The following is a 22,836-nucleotide window of genomic DNA, read 5'->3' as shown; positions in this document are numbered from 1 at the left end:
GCTATAATGTACTTTTTTTCCTCCTGGTGTAATGTCTTTACAAATGACCGTTCTTTCTAGAATTTTAGTTGTTTCTCATGTTATATTTTAAGAATAATATACATGTTTGTAATTAATGATATGTGCATTGTTCTTAATATTCTGAAATACTGATTATTTCTTGTCAAGTTTATTATGAAAATCTGAGATGAGAATAACGGTTTGAAATAATTTTTACAATTAAAATAGTAAACTGTCATAGTGAAGTGCAATATATGTGATTCATTTAGAAGTTTCTAGTCTTAGTAGTATAAATTAAAATGATTATAATACTGGGACAAATGTTAATTTAATCTTTGTCCAATTTGTTATTCTCATTTCTTCTTAATGCATACATACACTCCCACTCTATTATAATTTTTTTTAAAAAAGTGTCTGTTTTGTCTACAGGCATTCAAGATTTGGTGGAACATTTGTACTAAAGGACTTTAAGTCTATAAGTGACCGCAATTTGATCTACCATAAGCCGTTAAACAAACTTGATGACTTAACATTTGACCATGAAAAGGTAATATTTCAATAATTCATGTATCTGTACTTACTCTGTTTGTTGTAGTTTTGTGCCACATTCAAAAACAATTGTCAGAGGCGTTTTTGGTTTTAGAAAGTAAACTGACAACCTGAGAAAATTATGAGGAAATATAAGGAGCAGTCAAATGAAATTGATACTATGGAAGACAAGTAAGTTAACTGTTCATTATGTCAAAAGCAATCACCATAACTATTAATACATTTATCCTACTGTGAAACAAGATGGTCAGTATCTTTCTGGAAACATGTTTACAGTTGGCTACAGAACTGTGACTGTACCCAGACATATACCACCTTGTCTGAATCAAATAAATTGCCAAAATTGTCTTTCTTCAGGGCTCCAAAAACATGTAAATTGCATGGGGAGAAATCAGGACTGCATGGAGGATGAGCAAGGGCTTCCAGTGAAACCTATGCAGCATATCTGAAACAACCTTGGCAACATATGGGCCTGCCCATGGCATTGATAGTCTTGTCTCCCAGTGGGAGAAATGTATTAACTGTTATGGTGATTAATGAACAGTCAGCTTACTTGTTTTCCACCTATCTCCTTTTCATTTGACTGCTGCGTATACATAATATGGAATGACAGACATAATTCAGTGAGTGCAGTGCCTGTATTCAAGAGTGTGTGTATAGCTCATTGCATCAGTCACCGCTGATGATATGCAGCCATATTAAGTTATGAAATGTATTTACAAATTGTAAATAGAATATTACAACAGCTATATGGTTTATTGTCTACACGTAAAGATTTGTACTGGACCAGGGCTCGAACCTAGATTTCTCACTTATCGGGAGTGGTCGCCTTAACCACTTTGGCTATCCATGCACACTTCCCAGTCCAAACCACACTTCCATACATCAACGTGTAGACATATCATAGTGCTCACACACCATTTGTGTGATTCCCATGAAATACAGTCAGAGAAGTGTCTCCCTATGTGGGACTTAGATGAACAGTGTGCGAGCACTATGGGACATAGACACTGTGACATATGGAAGTTTGGATTGGTCCAGAATGCGTGCGCAGGTAGCCAGAATGTTTAAGGTGACAGCACCACATGACAAATTGGAAATCTGGATTCGAGATTAGTCCAGCATAAATTTTCATGTGTCTGTAGTAAACCATACTGCTGTTGTAACAATGAATTCACAATTTGCAAATACATTTCATTACAGACATAATGACAACAATGGAAATTCCACAAGTGGAACAATTAACAATAATGTGTGTGTGTGTGTGTGTGTGTGTGTGTGTGTGTGTGTGTGTGTGAAAAGTACCTTAGGTATATGAGCAACCTCGTTTCTCTTTCTTCAATATATATTTTTAAAAATGTGTGTCTTCTTTCTGTTCTCCATTTCTTTTGAGTAATCATAACATTTATGCAGTCTCTGAAAAACATTGTTCTTTTTGCTGATTATAGTAAACAACATATTGGTTCATTGCTTATTTATTCCATATTTATAGGTATACATTACAAACCATTGGGAACTGCATAGAAGAGGGTACTTCCCATTGTATTACATAATAGGGATTCTTCAGTTTCTATTCGTGTATGTAGTGTGGGAAGAATGACCGCTTGAATGCATGCTGAAATAACCTAATCTTGTCTTTGCAACCCTTACAGTAGCAAATATGTAGACGCTTGTATATTACTAGATTCGTCACTTAATACTGGTGATTAAAAGTATGTAAATAGGCTTTTACAGGTTAGTTTACATCTGTCTTCCAGAATTTGCCAGTTCAGGTTCTTCAGCATTTCTGTGGTGTCAAACAAACCTATGACCATTTCTGTTGTCCTTCCTTGTGTATACACAAAAAGTGATATAACACAAATAATCTGTGCATTAGTGGGACACTTATGACAGAATAGAAACAGAGTTCATTAATCTGAGAGGAGATACGAGAAATTATTTGTGTTACATTTATGGATTGAGGGATAGACATGGAGTTTGATTAATGTGCCTTCAAATTTTGCAGCACAAGGTAAAGACACCAAAGAATCGCCAACCACTGAAGAGTGAAGTTGTCGAACGGAGATCTGCATACAGTGTTCGCCTCTTCCTGAAAGAATTCTGTTCTGAATTTCTGATCGGAGCATACAACACTCTGATGTATCATGTCAAAGTGAGTAGAAAGTAGTTGGTATGAAGAAGACTGGTGCCACATAACTATATTCTCTTCTTTGCTAATTCACCATTTTCTCATTTTGTTTATACAGAGCAACCTGGTGCGAGCTAAAACTCAAGCAAATGACGAGTCCTATTATCTGTGGGCGATGAAATTTTTCATGGAGTTTAACAGGAACTACAAGTTCCAAGTGAAGCTTGTCAGGTGAGTCCTCTCTCTGATTCTGTCGGATTTACTTCTGGAATGCATACTTATGATTCTCTGAGGCAAGAAATCAAATGAGAAACATTTAATTGTTATATGAGTAACAAATGGAGACTGTTTTGATGGAGCCCTCCATCCTATTTCACCTGTGTGTGCCTACTGCAACCTATTTGATCCTATTTACTGTATTCCATCATTGGTCTCTCCCAACAATTTCTTCCTCACCCGTTGTACTTCTCTTCATTATAAAATTGATGACTGTTTTATCTACAGAATATGTATTATCAAACAAACTCTTCATTTTAAATGATTAATGGAAAATCTCATATGAGATGTGAAACAAATACTAACAAAGAGATAGAGGGGCTGGCCAGTACTTACCTCAGCTCAGTACAGCCGATAGATACACATAAAACACATAAAACAGAACCGAAAATTTACGTTCCTAGCTTTCGGAACAAATGGTCCTTCATCGGGGCGGAGAGAGGGGAAAGAAAGGGAAGAAGGGAAAGGAGATTCAGTTACTCACAACCCAGGTTATGAAGCAACAGGGAAAGGAAAATAGGGAGGGTAGCAAGGATGGAGGCATGGTTGTCAGAGGGAAGCCAAAGATATTCTACTGTAAGTACTGTGCCAGCTTCAAACCAAAGAGGATGCATACAGAAGTAAAGAGGTATATAGTGTAAAGATAAACACAACTATGTAGGATGAAAAGATGCGTGAATGGCTAAAGAGGAAAGGGAAAGAGAAGAAGACTGAAGAGTAAATGGGACTGAGGTTGTTTAACGTAGGTTCAGTCCAGGGGGATGGCGGGATGAAAGGATGTGTTGGAGTCCAAGTTCCCATCTCCGCAGTTCAGAGGGACTGGTGTTGGGTGGGAGAAGCCAAATGGCACATACGGTGTAGCAGGTTCCTAGGTCCCTTGAATTATGCTGGAGGGCATGCTCCGCTACTGGGTATTGGGCATCTCCTAGGCGGACAGTTCGTCTGTGTCCGTTCATGCGCTCAGCCAGTTTAGTTGTTGTCATGCCGATGTAAAAGGCTGTGCAGTGCAGGCATGTCAGTTGATAAATGACATGTGTAGTTTCACACGTGGCCCTGCCTTGAATTGTGTATGTTTTACCAGTAGCGGGGCTGGAGTTGGTGGTTGTGGGGGGATGCATGGGGCAGGTTTTGCAGCGGGGTCGGTTACAGGGGTAGGAACCGCTGGGTAGAGAAGGTAGTCTGGGAATATTGTAGGGTTTAACAAGGATGTTACGGAGGTTAGGGGGGCGACGAAAGGCAACTCTGGGTGGTGTGGGGAGAATTTTGTCAAGGGATGATCTCATTTCAGGGGTTGACTTGAGAAAGTCATATCCCTGGCGGAGTAATTTGTTGATGTTTTCGAGGCCAGGATAATATTGGGTGACGCTTCTGTGTGGTCTGGGGGTAGGAACATTGTTGTTGGACGGGGAGGAATGTATTGCTCGGGAAATCTGTTTGTGGACAAGGTCTGCAGGATAGTTGCGGGAGAGGAAAGCATTGGTCAGGTTATTGGTGTAATTGTTGAGGGATTCTTCACTGGAGCAGATCCGTTTGCCACGAATACCTAGGCTGTAGGGAATGGAGCGTTTGATGTGGAAAGGATGGCAGCTATCAAAGTGAAGGTACTGTTGTTTGTTTGTAGGTTTGATATGGACAGAGGTGTGGATGTGAGCTTCAACAAGATGAAGGTCAACATCCAGGAAGGTGGCTTGGGTTTTGGAGAAGGACCAGGTGAAATTCAGATTCGAAAAGGAGTTGAGGTTATGGAGGAAATTGAGGAGTGTTTCTTCTCCATGAGTCCAGACCACAAAGATGTCATCTATAAACCTATACCAGGCCAGGGGAAGCAGCTGTTGGGTCTTCAGGAAAGCCTCCTCCATGCGGCCCATGAAGAGGTTGGCATAGGACGGAGCCATCTTGGTTCCCATGGCCGTTCCCCTGATTTGTTTGTAGCTCTGGCCTTCAAAAGTGAAGTAATTATGGGTGAGGATGAAGTTGGTAAGTGTGATAAGGAACGAGGTTTTTGGAAGATCTTCGGGTGGGCGTTGGGAGAGGTAGTGCTCAAGGGCAGAGAGACCATGGGTATGTGGGATGTTTGTATAAAGGGATGTAGCATCTATGGTGACAAGAAAGGTTTCAGGTGGGAGAGGAGTGGGAATGGATTTGAGGCGTTCTAGGAAGTGGTTTGTGTCTTTGATGTAGGATGGGAGTCTGCGGGTGATAGGTTGGAGGTGCTGGTCTACCAGAGCTGAGATACGTTCGGTTGGGGCTTTGAAGCCTGCTACAATGGGACGGCCAGGATGGTTCTCTTCTACCTATTACCCAAAATGCACAAAGTTGGGTCACAATTTTTTTTTTTTTGCCCCCAATTTGATTCAGTGCCTGCTCATTAGTTATCTGATTTATGCATCTAGTCTTCTGCTTCTTCTACACTACCACATTTCTCTAACCTGTCTGCTATCCATGTTTCACTTCTTTACAAGGTTACTTTGCAGACAAATGCCTTCAGAAAACACTTCCTAACATTTTAATTTATATTAGATGTTAAAAAATTTCAAGTTTTGGAAATGCCTTTCTTGCTATAGGCAGTCTACATTTTATGTAATCCCTACTTTGATGATTGCCAGTTATTTTGATGCCCAAATTGCAGAACACATCTACTTTTAAGGTAATAGTATAATGAAAAGGATAGTTGCACCTCACCATATAGTGGAGATGCTGAGTTGCAGAAAGGCACAACAAGAGGACTGCTACACAATTATCTTTCGACCAACAAGGCCTTTGTCAAAATTAGATATAACACACACACACACACACACACACACACACACACACACACACACACACACAAAACGCAACTCACACACACATTGGTGGAGGAAAGAATCCAAATGGCCCAAGTCGTGGGGTGGTCAATGATGTTCTTGCCCACAGCTCCAGTGATCAGCTGGCTGGTTCTCATACCAACATAAAAAGCTGTGCCGTGATGGCAGCAGAGTTGGTTTATGACATGGTTACTTTCACAGATAGCTTGACCTCATTTAGGTTAGGATGAGCCTGTGACAGGACAGGAATAGGAACTGCTGGGTGGCTGGATTGGGCAGATGTTGCTCCTGGATCTTCCACAGAGAGATGATCCCTACAAGAAGTGGTTGGGAGTTGGAATGGCCTAGAGATGGATAGGATATTTTGTAATTTGGGTTGGAAGCAAGTAATTTCTTAAGGATAATAAACTAGAAGTTGAAAGCCGTCTTAAAGTTTGTGTACAGGAATTCTGCATCAACAAGGCTGACTATTTATGTTCTAGTAGTGTCCATAGAAACAGCTTCATTCCTTCCTTTTCATTAAAAAATTTGAAAGCATGCAGTACTAGTCCTTATGTTAGTATTACAGAGACATTGTGGAAATATTTAGTAAGGAATTTCTGAAATTTATTTTTCAGAAGTTGAAAACCAAGCCCCCCACTAAATTACAGTCATCATACACTCATCACTGTAATCTATGCTTTGTGGCGATACATTGTAGAATGTGTGTATAATGAACACCATTCTCCCAGCCTAGATGCAAACAGTTTTTTTTTTTACAGTGATATGTGTGCCCCCATAGCTCTCTTTGGCCAGTTAAAGCAGACTCTCAGTTAACAAAAATTAAACTTCGGCATCAACATTGTTTTGAAAACGAGATTGTTTTCATTTGTATGGATGTAATGGCAGAGATTTAAATGCTAAATTGAGCCTTTTGAATTGCCTAAACAAATTGCAGCTAACCGGCAGAACAAGTGCGCCAGCATATGATAAATGGCATTTCGCGGTCCACTGGAGGCAATACATTCCCCTGCCACAGCCCAGATGCTTGTGCCATTTACATCGTGAACGGTGGTCTCGTTTGAGTGATCGACCAATTTGCATGTATTGTTCTATGCCGGAAAAAAATGAAGTACTGTGCAAATGAGAAGCTATTTTTTTTTTAAAAAACCGACAACATGTAAATTAATGCATTTAAGCAAACAAGAATTGCTCTACAGGCACTTGACATTTAAATTGGCCATGTCAGCTAAACACGGTGAACTAAATACACAAAATATTGTGAAGTGAATATAACTGTAGCCAAGACAATTGGTTAGGACAATGAAGGGAAGTGTCCAAGAAAGAATAAAAAATTATCGTATTTGCATACTCCCCTCTAAGATAATTGAGAAGGTCGTATACAATTGAATAAAAGTATTTCTCGATGAAGTTGTATCATTGATCAGGTGCCAGTTTGAATTTCTTCAATCAAAAGTAATTTTCCTTTGGAGCTTACTCTGACATACACAAGGCTTCGAATCTCATTAATCACTCACTGTGGATTCAGAAGCTAGAAACATATGGTCTTAATGGTGAAGCAAATCATAGTCTCAGTGGTATAGCAAACTCTGATGTAGCCATGATAAGCTGTGGAGTTCCACAAGTGTCAGATCCAGCCCTCTTGTCATACTGCTTGTTATTAATGATCTTACATAAATCTCCCAATTGCTTTCACTGTTTTTTCTTTTCTGTCTTTTTTATTTTTTAACTAAATTTCTGCCATTTTGTGTGTGTATTACTATTAATTTATCAAATGAATTTTTCTTGTAGATAAAAATCTTATAATGCATAAACCACAATTTTCCTGTTACAATTAAAGTACGATAACTAGTTTCAGTTGCTATGTGGAACCATCTTCAGATCATTTGGAATTTAAAAAGGTGGTGAATATGCACTGGAAAGCATCATTAGCTCTAATCATTCAGTGACACATAATACCAAGACAGTGGCATTACGTAGTTTAAAAACATCACCATGAGCAAGCCTGCACCCAGAGGCTCGCAGGATGATGGTAATAAAGGAAAATAGCCGGTTGCATAAGTAAAAGTTGCATCAAAAGCTCATTGTTTACAATAGTATAGCAGATATAGTGAGAACAGTATATGTAACAGTTCCAAAATTTGTTAGCTGTCCTGTAACCTGGCTTACAAAAGAATGATCCTGAATACCGTATGAAATAGACATCTTTTTAAAATGTTGAAGATCAAAAGGAAAATGCCACAAGCCGACCAGCCTGATAAGACATTTCAAAACTAACTTCATCTTTACATTCCAGAATTAGTCTATGTTGTGTATGGGGGAACAAAAGGAGAAATACACAACCATCATAAACAAGCTAAGGCAAAAACTTACCTGGTGAACCATAGGTTGAGCAGAAATTATGAAGGACTGAGGAATATGGGTAGCCTACTTATCAACAAACTACCCTGTTTGATTATAAATAAAACCATTGTTCTTGGGAGAATCTAAAGGAGATGGTAATGAAACACACTTTTCGTTCTGTTGATGAGTACCTGGAAGCAAATTTGTATTAAATATATGAGCTCATCCTCTCCACCATGCAATTTAAATCTTAAGAAAACTATCATACTATGAAGGCTTTCACAGCCATATGTCATAGTTGCTGATGAATGTTCCAGGCTGTATCGCCATGGTTGAGAAACTTTTTGGTTCCTGATGTTTCATCCAGTGCGACTCTGGTCAAATCGTCAGGAACCAAAAAGTTTCTTCGAGCATGGCCATACAGCCTTTTAAGACTTATGAGCAATTAAATAACTATGTTCTAAAAATATTACAACACAGTGCTCAACTGTGTGTGTAATTTCTGTTATTTTCATACCTCGTTCTAAGCATAAATATTCAAGTTGCTAAAATTTAGGAGTAAAGGAGACTATCACGTAATAGGAGATGCATGCAAGACAGAGTTTCCATTATTTTTTGTGCCTGTTGACAACTCAACACTTCTCGTATATTCAGTGAGTTATCCCTCTGAATCCTAAATTATTTAAATCCTCCCAGAAGTTTCTTTACAATGTTTATTCTACTTGTCATATATCTTGTACATCTGTATACCGTAAAACTCATGGAACAAGTGTAAAAACAGCTATACCTCACTTTTGACAAGCAATGCTCTGGGAAAATATGTTTTTTTGTATTGGTGATGTTATACACTTACACTGACAGTTGTGATAGTTACTTGTAGATATATCAGAACAAAATAGCAACTTCATAAAACGCCACTGCTGCTATCCTTGTACTACTCATCTGCTGTGTATATCCAATTCTTCCAAAAATTGAGACAGACTTATCAGCTGTGTATATGCAGACGAAAATCTAGATTACTAGGAACTTGTAATTGAATGGGCTGTGTTCCGAGTGTTGCTGTGTCAGCTTTGTGCATCACAGGACTCTGAAACATCATAGGTATGTTCATTAATTGGTGCGCTCATCGAATATAGATCCACTTTCTGCCACCAGGTGTAAATATGGTACTGTAAGCAGTCAGAATGTGAAATGTTACCCGTTTTGACGTCAGCATACATTTGTTGCTTGGTGACGCGTGTCGATTTCTCTTGTGAAGTGTCTGCTGGTGTAAAGTGTTAAGAAGGTCAAAGTCTTTCATACAAAATGCAATGGCTATTGAGGTGGTAGACAGTGTACTGCCGGTAAAGTTCTTTAATCAGTACGGCAGCAATAGTAGTGTTACATTACGGGAACGTTGCCAGCAGGGACACTGCGACAGGGCCGCATGTCGGTAAAAGGGCTGAAGAATTTTATGGAAAAATTTAAAGAAACAGGTGAATTAGTTGGTACAGCAGGGAGAGGGAGGTGGTCCATTCCCATAGCAGTTGTTGAAGTTGCTGTTATTGTAGCCAACCGAGCAGCACACAACTCACTGCAGCCAGTGCTTGAGCTGTGTCACAGAAATGCTCTCATCCCTGGTCAACAGCTCAGATGATTTTGTGGCTGTTTTACACTTGCTATCCCACAAGTTTCAGAATGTGCACCAAATGAACCCCCAAGATAGCCTACAACATTGGACTTTGCCCTTCCTTTTTGGCACGCATGGAAATGGTTGACTTGGTCAGCGAATATTGTCTGGACAGACGAGGCACATTTTACTCTGCACTGTCGCATATGGAATTCTACTCTGCCACATTTTGTACAGGAACATCTACTGCGTGGAACTTATGTGGGTGTGTGGTGTGGTTGCACAAGCTCTTGTATTCTCGGTCCTTTTTTGTTTGAAGAGATGACACTTTGTGGGCCTGTTAAATGTACAGTGACATCTTCCTGTTACCTCCTTGTGCTATATCTAATTCCAGCTAATTGCAACAATGGAACTGTGCCCATACTGCTATTTCATGCAAGATGGGGCAACAGTTTCGTGCAAGATGAGGCAACATTGCATGTCACTTGCCAGGTGAAAAATTCACTTCAAGAAACCTTTTGTAATGACCACATTATCTCTAAGCAATTTCAGGATATGTTGCCTTCCAGATCCACCATCCTAAATGCATGTGACTTCTGATTTTGGTGATATCTCAGATCTCAAAGATTGTGTCTATCAGGGATGTAGTCTTACTCTTCTTGATACGAAGGATAGCATTTGATGACATATCACTCCGATTACACCCGGTATGCTGCGAGCAACTGTCACCCATACTGTGTTACGGATGCAGCATGTTGCTGAATTGGAGGACCATATTGAACACATGTTAGAACTTGTGACCATATCCTTATAAATGTCCCAGAGGCAGCCTGATCACTTGTTTGATCATTCCTCCCCTTTACCTGCACCCACACTCCATTCCGACTGATTACAACCCATATTTTCACCTGGTGCCAAAAACTAGGACTATTATTATTATTTAAGTGTACTCTTCGAGCGCACCAATTAACGAACATACCTATGTCATTTCAGCATCCTGCGATGTATACCGTCCACACTGTAGCACTCGGAACAGCGTCAGTTTTATTATAACCAGCTGGTACATCTCTGAGTCCATATATTCTGAAAAATTTTGGCTGATTATGTCATAGAACAGTACTGAAAGAAAGTGTGCTACCAATCCTATCTGAAGATCAGTATAATGAGAGAGATGTCTAAGTGGATTAGCGAGCCAAACAGACCTTTTAATTTTGTTTATGAGCCCATTACAAAGTTGTTCTGTGTTTCTCCACTGCTTGGCTAGTAGATTTCTCTTTCCATATTAGACACATCTGTCAATTAATTGATCATTTGTTATAGATATATTTTTATATTAGCTACATAGCAGACTTCCATATGTGATGATCTTGCTTATAATATTATTCATGTGAAGAAGGGGAGTTGTGGCTAACAATCTGCAACAAGGAATAGAATGAAGCCTTGTTTCTAGCTGTTTACTGACAATTCAAATGTCGATACAGAAAAGTGTGTAAGTCACAAAAGCTGTATTTTGTACGAGAAACAAAAAGTATTTGCGAATATGTTAAAAAAGGTGTTTATATATAACATTATCGTCCTTTTTTCCCCCTAAGGTAAGTCTTTCCGCTCCCGGGATTGGAATGACTCCTTACCCTCTCCCTTAAAACCCACATCCTTTCGTCTTTCCCTCTCCTTCCCTCTTTCCTGACAAAGCAACCGTTGGTTGCGAAAGCTAGAATTTTGTGTGTATGTTTGTGTTTGTTTGTGTGTCTTTCGACCTGCCAGCGCTTTCGTTCGGTAAGTCACATCATCTTTGTTTTTAGATATATTTTTCCCATGTGGAATGTTTCCCTCTATTATATTCATAACATTATTTATTATTTTATATAATTTTTGGATACAGTTGTTTTTAGCTATACATCTCACATTCTGGTGTCGTGTACTTTCAGTTTGTTCAGCAGGACACTACAAATTGCGCAAGTGTCTGAACTTACAGAGATGTTTTCTGAAAACCCAGCAGTAGAACTCCAGATCAGTGCTCATTGTGGAATGGGATATCTGAAATGCACATTACATGTTGTAGATGTTTAAATTGTGCTTTAAATATAGATTACAAATTTCCTAGTGGATTAAAACTGTTAACTGGATCGGGACTCAAACCCGGAATGTTGCTTTTTGCACAAATATGCTGTACTGGCTGAGCCACCCAAGCACGACTCAGCCCACTCCCACATCTTTATTTCCACCAGTACATCATCCACTACCTTCCGGACTTCACAGAAGTTCTTCTGCAGAAGTTGGGGGACTAGCACTCATGGGAGAAAGGATATCACAGAGAAATGGCTTAAATGTAGTCTATGGAAGTGTTTCCAGATAGAATTTTCACTTTGCAGTAGATTAAACTATGTGGGATTTATGTGCTTTCTCAGTTGCTGATTCACAGAATTTTGAAACATTTTGTATGAAACCATTTTCTGTTTGTGCAGTGAGACGATGTCGGTTCAAACATTCCACTTTGTGCAAACCCAGATGGAAAGCTGCTACGCCAACATGGTATGCGACAAGAAGAAAATTTCACTGTGGTCTCGCCGTATGCATGTGGCGCTGAAGGCCTACCAGGTTAGCATGACTGTTTGCATTGGCAGTTCATTTATTCCCGTGTAATGTTTCTAAATGTGCAGCTCTGAGGAATTTTGATTTCACATTAGAGAATTGCTCTGCCCAGTACATCAACACAAGGCTGTAGTATGAGCCATCAATAAAATGTTTACAACAGTGTGAATGGATACTTCAGCCTTAGAGCATACTGACTTTCCTCATTTGCATTGCTGACTGCTTGTATCGGGGATAGGATAAATTACTAGTTATGAAAACCAGATTACAAAGATCCATTTCCAACCATGTAATACATTCCTATTAAATAATTTTTATGCCACACATTAGCCACAAAGTACACTGAAACTAGCGAAATATTCACATTATTGTAGCACTTTTTTCTGAGTGTTTTATGTTGTTATGGCAACCATATTGAATTTTATTTCATAGAAAATTTAACATCATATTTGTACAAGGTGTACGACTTTGCTTCCGCCGTTTGACGAAATGTGGCGACAACGGTAAGTAGCGGTCGAAAGAAACAGGTTGCAGACATCAGGCAGTTAGCATGCACCTTGATCAATATAACTTCATTCAAAGATTAGTCGATTTGTGTCTGCATCATAAAGTTGTTCTTGATTGAAAATGTCAGTTTATGAGCCTAATTCTCGTCATTTGCGGGAGGTGTTACTGTTTGTTTCAGTATGAAGAAAATGGGGGCTGAGTCTCATTGAATGCTCTAAAGTACATATGGTAAGGATGTTATTAGTGAAAGAACATGTCGTGAATGGCTTCAACACTTCAAGAACGGAGATTATAATGTCATAGACTAGCATAATAGTGAAAGAGAGAATGTTTTCGAAGATGCAGAATTGGAGACATCTCTGAGTGAAGACTTGCATCAAACTCAAGAAGAATTGGCACGATTAGTGGGAGTGACACAGCAAGCCATTTCAAAATGTCGCAAGGCTATGGGCATGATTTACAAAGAAAGAACTTGGGTCCCATGTGAGCTGAAACCAAGAGACGTTGAACAGTGTTTGTGAACAGTTGCTTCAAAGGCAAAAACCGGAAGGGATTTCTGCATCACATATTGACCAGGGACTAAAAATGGGTTCATTACGGTAACACTAAACACAAAAAATCGTGGGGATATCCCGGTCATGCTTCCATGTCAATGGCCAAACCGAATATTCATGGCTCCAAGATCATGCTCTGCATTTGGTGAGCCACCTCGGCACCATGTACTATGAGGTGTTAAAAACAGGTGCTTGTTATCGAATGCAATTAATGCATTTCAGCAGAGCATTAAAAGACAAACGGCCACAATACAGCGAGAGACACGATAAAGTTATTTTGCAGTAAAACATTGCTCGACCCCACGTTGCAAAAGAGGTCAAAACATACTAGGAAACGTTAAAATGGGTAGTCCTACCCCACCTGCCGTATTCTCCAGACATTGCTCCCTCTGACTATCACCTGTTTAAATCAATAGCGCATGGCCTGGTTGACCAACATTTCCGATCTCATGAAGAAGTCACAAATTGGATCGATTCATGGATTGCTTCAAAAGATGAACAATTTTTTTGACGCGGGAATCATACACTGCCTGAAAGATGCGAGAAAGTAGTGACCAATGATGGAAAATACTTTGAATGATGCATGTGTAACCAGTTTTTCCCTCAGTATTGGGGAAAAAACGACGGAAGCAAAGTTGTACTTCTTGTTTTATATTAGATACTTTTACACCAGGTGTTTTCTCAGGTTATTCACAGTTGTCTTGGAACACAGTGTTTCACAACTATTGCACTGTGCGATTCTATTACTTTAGTCTCTTACAGAAAAGTATCTCTGGATAACTTGATTTTTATTCATTGTTGATGCCCTCATGCAACTGCACACCAGATTAAATAAAATATTGTTATACTTCATTTTCATGTATATTTGTATAATGTGCTAATACCGGCCTGCAGTCAAGAACACACACAGGCACACTCACAGTGCTTAATATGTTACTGGTTCTACATTGGAGCGGTGGCACTGCATGTGCGGTCAAACAACTGCCTTCAGCAGTCCACCCATATTAGCTGGTACCCAAGGAATGACTAAGTTCCAACCTCAAGTAACTCCAACCATGGGCAGAGCTGTTACTGAGTTATGGCTGTAGTGTAGAATGGTTGTGACAGTATGTTGTTGAACGAAGAAGTTGCAGATGTGTGAGTAATGCTCGAATCACAATGAGCCATGCGTGTGACTCATAATTTAGGAGTACATGTAACAACTCATCAAATAGCGGAAGCAGTTAGTTGTTGACGGACATCTTAACAAGACTGAAAAATTTACTAGCTTTCGGACACACACAAACCCCTCCTCCCCCCTTTCTCTCTCTCTATAGCTCAAAAAAAGGTTCACCCAAAAACAAGCAAAGATACCAGTCTTGTTGAGGTGTCTGATGACAGCCAATTGCCTCTTCTACTCGCTGAGTTGTTCCCTTTACCCTTAAATTATTTACAACTACTGCTTGCTTCCATTACTATATTTGTGTCTATAATGAATTAAGTTTTGAGACAGATTTCAGGTTGCCTGTTACAGTGGCAAGACACGAATCCCATTGGTTTGTTTAAATTACAGAAATGTTAACAGTAAGAAGAAAAATATTGTGTGTTAGTGAATTACGGATAAACAGTTTTCTCATTGTGATCCAAAAATGAGATGAATGGTTAAAACTCACGTTTCAGTTCGTGTACCCTACTGCAGTAAAAATTTAACAGGGTCTGGTATGGATTGTAAGAATCACTTAATAAGTATGACTCAGTAAGAGTGTCATTTTAACAGTTATATTAATACTGCCATACTTAAGTTGTTGACCCTCTTTCTCAAAAAAAAAAAAAAAAAAAAGATGTGTTTTATTATTGGAAATGAACTCTATATCCGAACTCTAAAAACCACTGGGAAGTCTACCACATATTCAAGGTGGTGCAAAGATTGGCAACTTGCTTTAAATGTTCAGAAATGTAAAAGTTTGCACTTCACAAGAGGGGGAAAAAATTTAGTACCCTATGACTACAACATGAATGAGTCAGAGTTGAAATTGACCAACTCATACAAATACATGGATGTTAAGATCTGTAGGGACAAATAGATGGTATGTTAAATGGAATGTTCATATAAGTTCAGTTATAGGTAAAGCAGGATGTTGACTGCAGTTCATTGGTAGAATGCCAGGGAAATGCAGTCAGTCGACAAAGGAGATTGCATGCAAAATGGTCATGTGATCCAATCCTAGTGTGTGGGGTCGATACCAAATTGGACTAACAGGTGATATTGAATGTATACATACAAGGGCAGCATAAATGGTCACAGATTTGTTTGACCCATGGGAGTGTGTCACAGGGATCCTGAAAGAACTGAACTGGCAGACACTTGAAGTAAAACCCAAACTATTCTGTGAAAGCCTAGAACCAACTTTTAAATAACGAACCGGACAAGGTGGTGCAGTTGTTAGCACACTGGATTTGGGTGGACTCGCAGTCGGGAGGAAGATGGTTCATATCCCTGTCTTGCCATCCAGATTTAGATTTTTCATGATTTTCCTACAGCTTTATGTCCACCAGTATCTCTTCATGTACTTTTCAAAGTTGATGGAAGTTCTCCTGAATCCCTTGTCCGGACTAGCGCTCCAAAAAATAAGGATATTTTGGACACATGGCCTACACACAGCCTTTGGGATTGTTTCCAGAGTGGATTTTTTGTTCTGTTGTGGGATGTGTGCTGATTTGAGCTCCTGGAAGCCAAACAAACCTGTTATCATTCCTGCTGCCTTTTTTTAAAAATATACTTTCAGTTTCTGCTGTTTGGCTCATTTGTATAAGTTCTGCATCCTGAAGCAATGTTATAAGATGTGACATACATGTCCTTGGAACTGATCTGCTCTGTAAACAGCAGAGGGGGATTACTTTGCAGGAAATAAAGTTGATGTTGATGAATAAATAAAGACTCTGTAAGAAAAACAAAAATTCCCATTATTTTCTTATCCCACCTCGTTCAACATAACAGCAAGGGTGCCAAAACACTTCCTTGTTGCACAACAGAAGTTACTTACACTTCTGCTGATAAATCCTCCATTCATAATAATGTGCTACATCATCCCTACCAAGAAATCGTCAGTGTGGTCACAAATTTTGTTTGATGCCTCATATGATTGTACTATTGTCGTCGGGGAGATCAGTTGATTTACTTACCTCTAAAGGAATATTACCAGAGATAATGACAGTAAAGTAGAGGCACAAAGTAGAACAGGTCAAGTGAAATGTGCATTGACCAGGCATTGAGGGGATGTGGAGTGTCACAATATAATTGCCTCTAACGTTTGGAAAAGCCTTTGGAAAAAATACTTGGAGTGTTTCTCTGTGCTATGAGCACATGAAAAACATGGAGCGGACCAACAAGATAACGTATTAGGAGGTTCTTGAAAGAGAAGGTGAAAGAAAAATTCTGTGGAAAACTGTCATAATCGTTATGAATTGTTCTGCTCGAACAACACCTGAGAAATGGTTGGAAAAGGGGCTAGTAATACTAGTACAAGATACTCTCTACAATACATCATGCAGCTGCCTACAGAGAATGAGTGCAGGTTAATTTATACTGTGGTTTGTTGAATTACTGTCTGCTCTATTTTTCGTCATCTGCAGCTGTTGGCATCAGGTAATGGACTGGCAGCTTCAAAAGATATGTCCAGTTCTATCGATTGTTGTGGGGAACTGACCTTCACTTGCTTTGAATGCGACCATACAGATTTCAACAGTTGTCATATGTATAGTTTCTGTATTATTGCTAGCATTAGTAATATAATGTTCAGTAATTTTAAATAATATTTTTACATGTTTCAGGAACTTTTGATGACCTTAATAGCCATGGACAAGTCTGATGATGCAGTGGTGAGGAACTCCTCAAGAGTCATAAAGAGCAATATCTTTTATGTCATTGAATACCGAGAGCTCATTTTCACATTGCTGATTAATTTCTCAGAAACAAAAATGTCAAGGTATGTCTGCTTTTAAAGCTGTGTATTATTCAGTCAGATTTATTTGCATTTACAAAGGCTGCTCACAATACACACATGGATTATGCAATATAAAACCACATAAAAATATGGTTTTTCTTGTAACTTGACTATCTCATACAAAATTTATAAACGTGTATGAAGGAATGTTCATGAACTTAGCTTGATATAGATCCCAGTAACATCTTTGGTGAATGATCATGGAACTTAATATCGTAAAGTAGCAATGGTTTTTAGCAGCCAATGATGTGTTAATGTTATCACTTCTTTTTTAAACTGATTGATTTTGACCTAGGCAACAAGCTTTAATTACCAGCAGTAGTTTCGCAATCAGATCATACTGGCAGTGAAAAACACATTTTTATGTGGTGTAAAAAGAAATAAACACATAAAAAATTAGACAGACGAAGCTGATAGTTAAAGGCTCTGAGGGGGAGCCTATGCAAAAGATATATTAAAATATATTTCTCGATAATGAATGGATTACAGAATTTAAATTATCAGGATGCATTTCATATACATCCCACGTGGGTGTAAATAATGGCAGTCAACATTTTTATAACTGTTGATGCCGAATGATGTTTTTTGAACCGGTAGTAGCTACTCTGAAGGCTGCAGCTTGAAATCCCAGTTAGCTCCATTTAGCAGAGATTATGGGGCATGGTTTGTACACAGTACATCGTTGGGCATTTTGAAGGCTCAGTTCATTCAGACTAAGGTTTTACATCTACATCTGCATGTATACTTTGCAAATCACATTTAAGTGCCTGGCAGAGGGTTCATCGAACCACCTTCGCAGTTTTCTATTATTCTAATCTCTTATAGCACGCAGAAAGAATGAACACCTATATCTTCCCATGCGAGCTCTGATTTCCCTTATTTTATCATAGTGATAGTTTCTCCCCATGTAGGTCAGCATCAACAAAACATTTTCTCATTCAGAGGACAAAGTAGGTGATTGGAATTTCGTGAGAAGATTCCTCTGTAACAAAAAAAAAAGCCTTTGTTTTAGTGATGTCCATCCCAAATCCTGTATCATTTCAGTGACACTCTCCCCCCATTTCGCGATAATACAAAACGTGCTGCCCTTCTTTGAATTTGTTTGATGTACTCCATCAATCTTATGTGGTAAGGATCCCACACTACGCAGCAGTATTCTAAGAGGACCGACATGTGTACTGTAGGCAGTGTCATTAGCAGATCTGTTATACCTTGTAAGGGTCCTACTAATAAAACGCTATCTTTGGTTAGCCTTCCCCCACAACATTTTCTGTGTGTTCCTTCCTATTTAAGTTCGTAATTGTAATGCCTAGGTGTTTAGTTAAATTTACAGCCTTTAGGTTTGACTGATTTATCATGTAACCAAAGTTTAATGGATTCCTTTTAGCACTCATGTGGATGAGCTCACACTTTTTGTTATTTAGGGTCAATTGCCAATTTTCCCACCATACAGATATTTTTTCTAAATCATTTTGCAATTTGTTTTGATCTTGTGATGACTTTACTAGTTGATAAACTACAGCATCATCTGCAAACAACCTAAGACAGCTTCTCAGATTGTCTCCAAAATTGTTTATATAGATAAGGAACAGCAAAGGGCCTATAACACTACCTTGGGGAACGCCAGAAATCACTTCTGTTTCACTCGATGACTTTCCGTCAATTACTACGAACTGTGACCTCCCTGACAGGAAATCTTGAATCCAGTCACATAGCTGAGACAATATTCCATAAGCACTCTATTTCACTACAAGCTGCTTGCGTGGTACAGTGTGAAAAGCCTTCTGGAACTCCAGAAATACAGAATCAGTTTGAAATCCCTTGTCAATAGCATCCAACACTACAGGTGAGTAAAGAGATAGTTGTGTTTCACAAGAATGACATTTTTGTAAATCCGTGTTGACTGTATGTCAACAGACAGTTTTCTCTGAGGTAATTCATAATGTTTGAATGCAATATATGTCCCAAAATCCTGCTGCATATTGATGATAATGATATGGGCCTGTAATTTAGTGGGTTACTGCTACTACCTTTTTTGAATATTGGTGTGATATGTGCAACTTTCCAGTTGTTGAGTACGGATCGTTCGTCGAGCAAACGGTTGTATATGATTATTACGTATGGAGCTATTGCATTGGCATACTCTGAAAGGAACCTAATTGGTATACAGTCTGGACCAGAAGACTTGCTTTTATTAAGTGATTTAAGTTGCTTCACTACTGTGAGGATATTTACTTCTACAGTACTCATGTTGGCAGCTGTTTTTGATTCGAATTCTAGAATATTTACTTCATATTCTTTGGTGAAGGAATTTCCTAAGGCTGTGATTAGTAACTCTGCTTTAGCAACACTGTCTTCGATAGTATCTCCATTGCTATCATGCAGAGAAGGCATTGATTCTGTCTTGGTGCTAGCGTACTTCACATACGACCAGAATCTCTTTAGATTTTCTGCCAGGTTTGGAGACAAAGTTTCGTTGTTGAAACTATTACAAGCATCTCGCACTGAAGCTAAATTTTGAGCTTCCGTAAGAGATTGCCAATGTTTGAGATTTTGTGCCTGTTTAAATGTGGTATGTTTTTTTCGTTGTTTCTGCAACAGTGTTCTGACCCCTTTTGTGTACCAAGGAGGATCAGCTCCATTGTTTGTTTATTTATTTGGCATGAATCTCACAATTGCTGCCAATACTATTTCTTTGAATTCAAAACACATCTGGCCTACACTTGCATTGTTAATTTGGAAGGACTGGAGACTGTCTCTCAGGAAGATGTCAAGTGAATTTTTATCTGCGTTTTTGAATAAGTATATTTTTTGTTTATTTTTGGAGGATTTGGGGGTTACAAAATTCAATCTCACTATGACAATTCTGTGTTCACTAATCCCTGTATCCATTTTGATGCTCGTTATCAACTCAGTATTATTTTTTGATGAGAGGTCAAGTGCGTTTTCACAACTGTTTACTATTCACGTGGGCTCATGAACTAACTGCTCTAAATAATTTTCAGAAAATGCTTTTAGAACAATTTTGGATTATGTTTGATGCGTACCTTCTGAATTAAACGTGTATTTTCGTGAACATCTGAGGGGTAAATTAAAGTCACCTCCAATTATAATTGTATGAGTTGAGTACGTGTTTGAAATCAAACTCAAGTTTCCTTTGAACCTTTCAGCAATTGTCTCATCTGAGTTGGGAGGTCGGTGAAAGGATCCAATTATTATATTATTCTGGTTGCCAAGAATGACCTCTGCCTATACTAGCTCAGAGGAACTATGTACTTCAATTTTGCAACAAGAAAACTACTTCTAACAGCAACAAAAATGCCACTGTCAACTGTGCTTAATTTATCCTTCCAGAACATCGTTAGGTTCTTCGCAAAAATTTCAGCTGAATTTATCTCTGGCTTTAGCCAGCTTTCAGGACGTATAACAATTTGAGCATCGGTGCTTGGAACTCTGATAACACAGTGATGACAGTTTACAGCTGTTATACGAAAGGTTCTTGTATCTACATTCTTCCTGTGCCTGGCCTGCACCCTTTGTGACTGAAACCCGTTTAGTGTTTTCCCAAGACCCTCTAACCTAAAAAACCACTCAGTCCACGCCACACAGCCCCTGCTACCTGTGTATGTAGTCTTCGGTATGTAGTGGACTCCTGAGCACCTCAGCAGAACCCAAAACCCAACCACCCTATGGCGCAAGTCAAGGAATCTGCAGCCCACACGGTCACGGAACCATCTGAGCCTCTTGATTCAGACCTTCACTCCGCACTCTTTAACAGCCTGCACATGTTTTGTCGCATACACTGGAACCTTGCATACACTGAACCTTCATTATCGAGTCCCTGCCTCAGTAGATCTGTATTATGCTTCAGTGTATCATTGAATGGCATTTAATATTAATGTTTTGATAGTGTTGAAGACAGTTCCTTGACTTTCTGGCATTGTTGATTGTATCAGATAGAGGAAAATCATGTTAGGGTTGTAAATGTCTCACTAGACCGCACTAGAATGTGGTAACATATATGGTACCGCCTAATGAGAGTTTCTAGATTTATTACAGGAGATAAGAGCACAAAACATGTCCTGTTATTTAGTTGCTAAGAATTTTGTTGATTGCCGACGGTATTTAAGAGATAAAGAAGTCATTAGCAAGTTTATTTTTGTAACTGTATAGTGCTGAAAACCTTGTGTGTTGTATTTCCTTTGCAAATAACTGTAGCATACCTTGAGTCTGTGAACAGCACAATATGAATTAAGTGCACAATTTTTTAGGCAAAAATTTGGAACGTGAGCTTAAGAGTACAGTGAACGATAAACACCACTCAAACAATGGAAACTCTAGGTAGGAATATCAACAATGTAGGAAAAGAAAGATGGCTGCTTACCATAAAGAAGACATGTTAGGTTGCAGACAGGCACAATTCATAGATCTATCATGTGGGAGGCAAGCAGCAGTGTGGAGAAGAGGCAGGGGAAGGGGTAGAAGTGTACGGGTGTGGGGAGAGAAACAAACACTTTCAGGTGTAGTGTGCAGGGCCTAGAATGTCAACAGGCTCAGCGTCAGAAGGTTGTGTGGCAGGGAGCTGGGAAAAAAGGAGCAAAAAAGGAGAGGAGCGGGGAAAGATTAGCAGATGTATTGGCTGGGGGCAGCAAATAAACAGGGTGGGAGATGAGAATGGGGAGGAGATGATAGGACAGAGGGGGTGGAAACTGTTGGGTGGAGTTTGATGTTCAGTTTATCAGTAGTCTCAATTCTGCTACTGCTTATTACTTTTGTCTCCCTTCAGTTTTCTCTCAATCCGTGTTATTAATTCCTTTCACCCTGAGTTTTTATCCCACTCTGAACCTTTCTTACATTTCCATTATTGCTTCACTGATAGAACATTAGGGGCGAAAGACAAAATCCGTGCCTTAGATCCTTTCTGATATTAGTGTTTTTTTGCAAACTTCTCTTGTAGTCTTTACTTCTGCAACTCACTATATTCAGCCATACTTTATAACAGTATGTCATTCTTTGTAGTGTGTGAAAAGGGCCAGCAATTTATAGCAGTCTGTTTGCAGGGCCTACTTGCGAGACCTGGTAGTGACTGCACACATCTTCCTCAGGATGCTGGAGCAGTTTTCCGCAAAGGGAACAATTGTGGTACAGAAACCAGTGAGATCGAAGCCAAAGCGCAAGAAGAGTAAGTACTCTGTTGTTATTTTGTAGTGATTTATGGTAATAGTGTGAGAAGGATAAATTGCTACTCACTTGAGTAGCAATCTATACATTTCATAATATTGTCATTATTTCATCCTGAATTTTCCATTGTGGTTTATGTTAATGTGAACTATTCATTAATGCTAAGTGTTTGCTGAATTATAAACAGCTAATTTAAAAACCAATGATGTCACTTGTAGCTTTCTAGTGAAAATTGTCAGTGCTTTTGATTTCTTTATGGATCTTAATGCTTGTTCTCACATGGTTTCCAACAGTAGGAAACCTATGTGAC

At 39.0% G+C, this 22,836-nt stretch overlaps 1 protein-coding gene across 1 annotated transcript in view; it reads left to right on the top strand.

Annotated features, from left to right (window-relative positions):
- The window catches only part of LOC124718819 (protein timeless homolog), a 490,147-nt gene that overhangs the window by 23,561 nt on the left and 443,750 nt on the right, over positions 1-22,836 (top strand). Inside the window, exons 7-12 of the mRNA XM_047244437.1 lie at positions 430-547; positions 2,555-2,701; positions 2,796-2,908; positions 12,175-12,307; positions 17,173-17,327; positions 22,406-22,527. Of these exons, the coding sequence (XP_047100393.1) occupies positions 430-547; positions 2,555-2,701; positions 2,796-2,908; positions 12,175-12,307; positions 17,173-17,327; positions 22,406-22,527 (788 nt within the window). The remainder of the gene's footprint in view (positions 1-429; positions 548-2,554; positions 2,702-2,795; positions 2,909-12,174; positions 12,308-17,172; positions 17,328-22,405; positions 22,528-22,836) is intronic.

The sequence above is a fragment of the Schistocerca piceifrons genome, chromosome 10 (assembly GCF_021461385.2).
Source record: "Schistocerca piceifrons isolate TAMUIC-IGC-003096 chromosome 10, iqSchPice1.1, whole genome shotgun sequence".
Taxonomy (NCBI): Eukaryota; Metazoa; Arthropoda; class Insecta; order Orthoptera; family Acrididae; genus Schistocerca; species Schistocerca piceifrons.
Note: the sequence above shows the minus strand (reverse complement) of the source record. Positions and strands in the feature narration are given on the sequence as shown.